Genomic DNA, 8,371 nt, shown 5'->3' with positions numbered 1-8,371 from the left:
GAAGAAGATGAATCCATCGACCACCTTTTGCGCAATTGTCCTTACTCGAGAGAACTTTGGGAGCTTCTTGGTGAATGTATTGTTTCTCCGTCCTTTTACACCCTTCCTTTTAAGAGTTGGATATCCAAAAATGCTAGTAATGGCATTCCTCTTGCTACACATGATTGGTCTATGAAATTTGCAATAACTTGCTGGTGGATATGGCGATGGCGCAACAATTTTACCTTTGGAAGGTCAAACGAGAATCTGTCTGAGCCTATTCGATTTCTTAGACAGCAATTCGACATTACAAGGAGAGCTCTCGACCCATTTTCCCTATTTATATCGATTCCAGGCACCATACACGAGGGGAGAATTATTCGATGGAGCGCGCCTCCTCACGGGTGGGTATTGTTGAACACAGACGGAGCTTCGAAAGGGACCCGTCGGATATGGGGGGATTCTCCGTGACGAAACTGGTAACTTCATTAATGCTTTTAATTTTTCGTGTGGTATATGCAACTCTATGAGGGCGGAAATGCGTGCCTTAGCAATCGGATTAGAACAAGCTCGGTCTTTGGGGGTTCGGAAATTATTGGTACATATGGACAACAAAACCTGTGTAAGCTTCGTTCAAGACGAGCAACTCTTGAGCAACAGTTTGCGTCCCCTTGTTCAACATTGTATCAATCTTATCAAGCTGGAAGGTTGGACGGTTAAGATGGATCATGTTTTTCGCGAAGCTAATAGGGCGGCTAACTGGCTTGCTAATGAGTAATGGGGGAGTCACGGCCAGCACTAATGTTACATATTTCGAACACCCTCCAGATGGTCTCCGTACGATTCTTCGAGAAGACGTTTTAGGGGTAGCTATACCTCGTTTAGTTACTAGTTATGTAGCGTTTTTGTATCGGGGCTTTTGCCCCTCTTTCGCAACAAAAAAAAAAAAATCAATTTATTAAACACTAAAACTTGGGAGAGACGGTCTCTCACTAAGTTATTGAGAGACCAATCTTTCGTACCCTTTTATTTGTATTTCGTACCCCTTTTATTGTTGATCCTGACATAGTATTTTCGTACCTATTTACATAATAAATGTACCCAGTTTATCATTAATCATAATTTGTACCTATTTTATTATTTTTGGTACCACTTTTTCTTAAAATTGTACAATGGTCTTTCAATAAAACTTATTAAGAGACCGTGTCTCTCAGAAGACCTACTCAAAATATCTGATACACTTTTATATTTGTTTTTTATTTTATTTTTCAACATACCCAACAATCCAACATAGAGTAGAAAGAAAAAGAAGTTGGGAAAGGTTCACGTCCTCTTCCCCGCCCCCATCTCATGATGCAGCCGGTGCCGAACTGTTAATCTCATATTCACCTTCTTCACTCTCCACATTCCCTACGCATCCCTTCCCTGGTTCTCCAATCACCACGTCTTCCCTAATCCCTTCATCAATTCTTTCATCTTATTCCCCTTTTAATACCATTTGTTTACATTTTGTTTGTTACGGAGTATTAATTAATTAATTAATGGTTGACAATCTCCGGTTATTCTCACCATTTTTACGCCGCATCTAAGCTATGGTAAACCCTTTCAAAACCCCATCTCTATTTCATCTTCCTAACCTCTTTTACGTATTGGGTTCTTTTCGTTTCCGTAATTTCTCATCAAAATCCAATCTTTACCCCTTTTTTAATCGCAATACTAATACTAATACTAATACTAATGTTAATGATGCTGTTACTGTTAGTGTTGTTTCAAAGGTTTGTGATATTATTTGCAACAACTTTCATTGGAAAACAAGCTCTGAATTGATTCGTTTATGCCCCAAATTAACGCCCAATGTTGTGGAAAATATAATTAATGTTCATACGGATACTGGGTTAGTCTTGCAGTTTTTTTATTGGCTTTCTAAGAGGCCGTCGTATCGACATGATTTTAACTGTTATGTTGCCATGTTGAATAGGCTTGTGTCTGATTCTCGTTTTGATGATGCCGATCATGTTAAGATTTTGATTGTTAAAGCTTGTAGGGATAGAGATGAGCTTACTAGGGTTTTGGATTATTTAAGTGAGATTGGTAGGAAGGGTGTTAAGATTAGTTTGTATAGTGGTAATACATTGTTACTTGCGCTGTCAAAGTTCGATATGGTGGGTGATGCCTGCAATGTATATCTTGAGATGGTGTCGGGTGGGGTTGGGTTGAATTTGTTGACGTTGAATACTATGATTAATATGTTTTGTAAGAAAGGGAGATTTCGGAGTGCTGAGGTTGGTTTAGGGAAGATTTATCGCTTAGGTATGAGGCCGGATGATTTTACGTATACTTCTTTGATTCTTGGGCATTGTAGGAACCGTAATATAGAGGGTGCCTTTAGGTTGTTTAGGAGGATGGTGGAAGATAAATGTCAACCGAATTCTGTGACTTATAGTACTTTGATCAATGGGCTTTGCAATGATGGTAGGACTAGTGAAGCATTGGGCATGCTTAGGGAAATGTTAGACAGAGGGATTGAACCTACTGTTTATACATATACCGTTCCAATTGTCAAGTTGTGCGAGGATGGTCGTGTTGAAGACGCTTTTAAACTTGTTGGGGCCATGTGGAAAAGAGGTTGTCATCCTAATGTACATACGTATACTGCCCTTATTAGTGGCTCATGCTGTGCTGGTATCCTCAAGGTTGCCATTGGGTTCTACAACAGACTGGTCAAAGACCGTCTAGTACCAAATGCCGTCACATTTAATGCATTGATTCATGAGCTATTTGAGAGTGGAAGGTTTGAACAGGCTTTAAATATGTTTGACTGGATGGAGGCTCATGACTATCCTCGAAATGCTCGTACTTATAATGAGATGATACAAGGTCTGTGCTCAAAAGGTTTGTTGGAGGATGCCATGTTACTTTTCGATAATATGATTAAAGCTGGTTTTACTCCTACTGTAATTACCTATAACATACTCATTCATGGTTATATGAGGCAGAAAAATCTTGACATGGCTTTGAATTTATTTGACATTATGGGCAAGACTGGTTGCGACCCAGACATCTATACTTTTGCTGAAATGATTTCAGGGCTCTGCAAAGGGGACAAGGTAGAGCTAGCTTATTCTCTTTTTCTCAAGATGTCCGAAAGAGGTTTGCAACCAAATCAGTTTTGCTTTACAGCTCTAATTGACGGTTATTGCAAAGCTGGTGAAATTAATAAAGGGATAGAAATACTTGATAAAATGGAGGAATGTGGTTGCTCTCCTACTGTGGAGGCATATAATGCCATTATAAGTGCTTTATCGAAGGGAGACAAGTACGAAGTTGCTGAGAAACTGTGTAATAAGATGTCTGAGAGAGGAGTGTCGCCGAATGTTATTACATACACTTCTTTGATCAATGGTCTTTGCAAAAACGGTAGGACCAGCCTTGCATTTAAGGTGCTGTGTGAGATGGAAAAGAATAATTGCCAGCCTAGTGTGTATACTTACAGTGTACTTATTCATGGGTTATGTCAAGAAGGGAAGGTTGACTCCGCAGAACATCTATTTGAAGAAATGCAAAATAAAGGTTTATCTCCTGATGTCGTAACGTTTAGCTCTCTCATTGACGGGTTTGTTAGGGTTAGTAGGGTAGATTATGCATTTTTGCTTCTTAAGAAGATGCTGGAATTTGGCTGCCAACCGAACTACCGCACTTTCAGTATCCTACTGAAAGGCTTGAAGAAAGATTGTCAGTTATTGCTCGATAAGGTTGCTGTCCAGAATCAGGTGTCCTATAGTTTCCCATCTGACGATAAGCATATGTGGTTTGATGCCGTTGACCAATTGTTAGTTAGACTCTTACAAATTGGTGTTGAACCCACAGTCACCACCTATAGTACCTTAGTAACTGGTCTATGCAAAGAAGGGAAATACGTTGAGGCAGAGCAATTGGTTAGAAGCATGGAGGAGAAAGAAATGCCTCCTGATATTAATATTTATAATGCATTATTGATTAGTCACTGTAATAATTTAAGAGTTGAACCTGCTCTAGAAATCTTGAAATCACTGGCAAGTAGTCAACTTGAGCTCCCGTTATCTACCTATGGCTTGTTAATTTGTACTTTGTACAAGTCAGGTCGCGGAGATGAGGCGCTTGGATTGTTTATGAATGTTCTTGAAAAAAATATGAATGCTGATGAAGTTGTACGGAGCATTTTGATCGATAGGTTGCTGAAGGATGGGCAAGTTACTCCATGTGTGAAGCTTTTTGGAATCATTCAGTCCAACAAATGCACTATCAGTTGGCTCACCCGCATGTTGTTGACTAGAGAAATGTCAAAAGCCGATAAATCTTTCAAAGAAGATCAGCTCGCTGGCAGACTTAAAGACTCAAGGCATGTTTCACCCGGTTGAGATTTTGGTTGATGGCTGATTTTTAGGATACTAGTCGCCAGATGGTGAATCCAGTACGCTGTAAGTGTTGAAGATCAGGTGGCAAGGTGTGGCCACAGCAGCTCTTTTGCAGCTTCATTATCCAAACAAGGTGAATTTTAATAACTTTGGGGATGTTATTACAAATTGTGGGGCAAAAGGATAGGATCCTTGTATCCGTACTCTTAACAAACACTGAGAGGCTGTTTAGTGTGGCCATAATAGATTAGAAATTGCATCGATAATTGCATTGAATGACCAAATTAGGTGCAACCAGTTTTGTCATTTTGCCTTGTTCCATCGGAATTCAGAATCAAAGAATATTGAGTCTTTGGCTTCATTGGAAATAGAAAATTAAAATTAACATGGATATATGGGGTTGAAGAAATATGATAGGAGGGCTAGTTGAGACTTGAGAGAGCAAATTAATTCAAACAATGGTGTTTCCTTTTTTTTTTTTTGTTTCATTGGATTTCATTCCCTTACTTTCTCCTCTTTGCTCTCTCATTCTTTTTCCGTTTGTCGCTGTTTTTCTTTTCCATTTTATTTTACTTCCCCTCCTTCTCCCTTTCTCAGTCACTCCATTCTTTTATCATTTTTTGAGAAAGTCGTATTTAAGATAGTGATGAAATATTGTAATACCAATTGACTGAAAAAATTTACATGTAGGGATACGACATGACCCTTACCATTCCCTCCCACTAGGAGTATCAATCGGATGAAGTAGGTTGTATGGGAAGTTCTATTTTTTTTTTTAGTATATTATAAAAAAGAATAAACTAATTTGGGATGGAACATAAAGGAAGTTGTGACAATATAACTGGGACGGAGGGTGTATTTGTTTTACCTTCAGATAATGATTCATCTTACCACTAAGCAGATCCAAATTGATTTGAGACTAAGGCGTTGTCCATGACGTTTTGACATGGCAGGGCAATGAATGGAGGGAACACCCATATGCTGGAGATATCATCTTTCCTTAGAAGGTGGTGGTTTGGTGGGTTGCCGTGGTCATACTCCTGCAAATCTCATTTCTTATTCAAGAGCTTCATCCATGTAGCATCTTCTCGACAGTGTACATGAACATAGGGATGTATGAGGCAATAATATACTTGTGGAGGTATCATGGATCCCATGTGAGCCAAGTGCCACGTACACCATGGTCAGCATCTATCTAGTGCAGGTAGCTAATTTTGCTTGAGATAAGATTATTTGTCGGCCAGGGGTTGAATTAGGGGTAAGGCCACAATAAGAATAAAAAGTTGTTTTGGAGGTATCCCCTATGAGTCAATTTTGCAGACACCACCTCGGGAAATTGCGGGGAACAACTAATTAGCTCCGGTGGCTGAATCAGCTCGACAGAGTCAAGTTCTCTGTAAAGGTATGTATGAATTACCTGACTCATAAAATGAATGAATTCTCTTCTTAATTAATCTTGCTCAAGCTTCAGTTAGCTTTCATGGCTATACTTCCGGCATTATTTAAAAAAAAAATGGAGGTGTTTGTGTGTCAACCTTATAAGGAAATTAAGTGAACCTTCAATACTACCCTTGATATATAACAACCACTCCCTCATTACCATAACATTGTTATCATTCTCTTCTGTTTAAGGGATACATTTGTAATTTTATCGTGGAATGGAGGGAGTATTATTTTATCCGTTGAAACGTAAAATCCTCCCTTTTGGAACATCTCAGTCAATTTTGTAAATAAAATATTTCATTGATGTTTCCGTTTAAAGATTGTTAGATCAGTTATGGTCTTATGGAGCTCTACAAGTCTACAGTCTACTGATAATAAGTTTTGATCCTGATTTTTTTTTTCCTTTCTTTTTTTGGGAAATTTGTTTGTTAAAGTTTTAGGATACTATATTAATTTGTGGAACATTACTGGAACTACATACAAAAGGCCGGCCTCTATCATTTCGATTGGGGCATATAGTAAATGCACTTTGAAACTGCATCTTAAATTCTTAACTTTTGAATCTTTCAGTTTGGCAAGTTAAAGACGGTTTCGTTTTAGTTTCAAAAATTGAGTCTCCATTTTTAAAATATTTATTTTAAGATAACTTATTGTCTAACTTGTTTGTTGGTGTACGTGTGCAAAGCATGATCTAGTGGCAAGGGTTGTGCCATGTGACCGTAATGTCACTGTCACAGGTTCAAGCCCTACCACTTGGAGGGAGGAATCCCCTTATCCCTTCCCTCTCCCAAGGGTTTGGAAATCTAATTAATCAGTTGGGCTTGGACCTCACAGGCGCCGAATAGGGGGAGGGGGAATTTACCAACTGTAACATTGCCCTAATACCTTAAATGCTACCACCTATGGTCGGATAAGGGTAGTCGGATGTAATTATTTCCTTTCCCTCCAAAATCCTTTCATCTTAACAAAGGGTTATAGTCGGAGGCTGTTTGTGTAACTAGAAACTGTGTAAGTTGAACTAGTTCATCTTCCGTAATGCTCCATTTTTTTTAACTTGAATTACTTTTCGTCATTTGTTGGACAAATCGGGATATAGTGAGTCTTTTTCTAGACGTTGTAGACCTTGTGAATGTAAACTTGTAAGAGACAAGTTAATAGTGAATGCTCTTAATTCTACTATTGTCTGCAAATGGACATATGGTAGATTATCCGTCAATTAATCCTCGGTAATTATTTTCATTAAGGGCTTGCTTGGATTGAGGGTAACTACTATTAGGGTAATCCTAGCCACCACTTTTACACTTGTTTGACTTTTATTACACTAGTAATAGTTACCCTCAATCCAAGCAAAGCAAATCTCTAGGGAAAGCTGAATTCGATTCCCTTTTGTGTAAATATGCTGCTGACCTAGATATGCAACTACAGTCTCTTGATTTTTGGTGGTTTATTGATGCAGTCATGATAAATGTCATTTGGTGATGGTGGTGGCGCCGTCATAGGCTACTGTACAGACAGAAATATTGTGACGTGACGATGACATATTTTTTCTTCTGGTATACTTTTTCAGATAAGTGTTATAGAAAACATTGATTCATTCTTTATACTTGACCCAGCTTTCATTTATTTCATCCTAATACGTTTTTCCAGAAGGTAATAAAATTTAATCCAAAAGTGACACATCCTTTTGTTTGGCACTGGACAATTTTCTGTTGCTATCAATCCCCTGGCTCGATAGTGAGCAAGAGAATCCCTGTTTTAGAGTGTCGTGTTTTTTTGCCGTGTTGCACAGCTGATTTGGTTGATAATGGAGCATTCTGCATTGTGTAATGTTGTTGTTTTGTTCACTGATGGGGTAGATTGATTTTAGAATCGTAAATGCTCTTCTGGGAAGGGTTTCTGTATAAATCAATAAAATCATAAGGCTGTGTGAGCTGTGAACTTGTTTGTATCCTAGATATTACGAGTTGAAATTAGCGATGATCTGGCCGTTGATCAAATCACTGGAACCCCTGGTAAAAGGCAGATGTACCATCATAAGACAATTTAGAGGTGGCAGTTATGTCTCATCCTGTAGCAAGATCAACTCAGTCGGAAAAAAAATGAACCTGTGAAGTGAGAACCATAATGAATTTTATAACTAAATTCATTATCTAGTCTTTGAATGTTCTAATTGAATCAAATTGACCCGCACATAAGTTTACTAGTTTTACGTGCTTTGTTGGGCGACGAGGAAAATATTTGGGTAAAATCAAGTTTTGAATCACATTTGGGATTGAGTTTGGACTTGAATTATTTGGAAATATTGATTGGTTTGGTTTTGGAATTTGATTTTTATTCGGATTCGAATTTGGATCATGCTGAATTAAGAACCTAGGTTGAGGATCCAAACCTGAAAACTGGTACTTGCAGGACGGAAGCTTTGAAGTTTGAATGGCAAAATGGTCGATAATATGAATGTTTATTGAATGAACATGGCAAAGTTAAGATTGCTTGTAATTAGACCTGTCAAACGGCTCGGGTGGGTCCGGTATTGGGTGTGGTCAAATACGGGGTGG

The 8,371-nt window shown here is 38.5% G+C and overlaps 1 protein-coding gene across 2 annotated transcripts; it reads left to right on the top strand.

Moving 5' to 3' along the window:
• Nucleotides 1-1,231: 1,231 nt before the first annotated feature.
• On the top strand, nucleotides 1,232-8,305 carry LOC141596425 (uncharacterized). Of its 2 annotated transcripts, XR_012522482.1 has the most exons (5): nucleotides 1,232-4,371; nucleotides 4,455-4,506; nucleotides 5,327-5,775; nucleotides 7,273-7,369; nucleotides 7,606-8,305. XR_012522482.1 is itself a non-coding variant. In XM_074416586.1 (3 exons), exons 1-3 carry the CDS (start codon nucleotides 1,572-1,574, stop codon nucleotides 5,475-5,477), a joined length of 3,003 nt encoding a protein of 1,000 aa, XP_074272687.1. In that variant the 5' UTR covers nucleotides 1,232-1,571; the 3' UTR covers nucleotides 5,478-5,780. The 2 variants fall into 2 exon arrangements, 1 of the variants encoding a protein (XP_074272687.1); XM_074416586.1 differs by lacking the exons at nucleotides 7,273-7,369; nucleotides 7,606-8,305 and having other exon boundaries at nucleotides 5,327-5,780.
• Nucleotides 8,306-8,371: the final 66 nt, after the last annotated feature.

This window comes from Silene latifolia, chromosome 1 (genome assembly GCF_048544455.1).
Source record: "Silene latifolia isolate original U9 population chromosome 1, ASM4854445v1, whole genome shotgun sequence".
In the NCBI taxonomy this organism is placed as follows: Eukaryota; Viridiplantae; Streptophyta; class Magnoliopsida; order Caryophyllales; family Caryophyllaceae; genus Silene; species Silene latifolia.
Note: the sequence above shows the minus strand (reverse complement) of the source record. Positions and strands in the feature narration are given on the sequence as shown.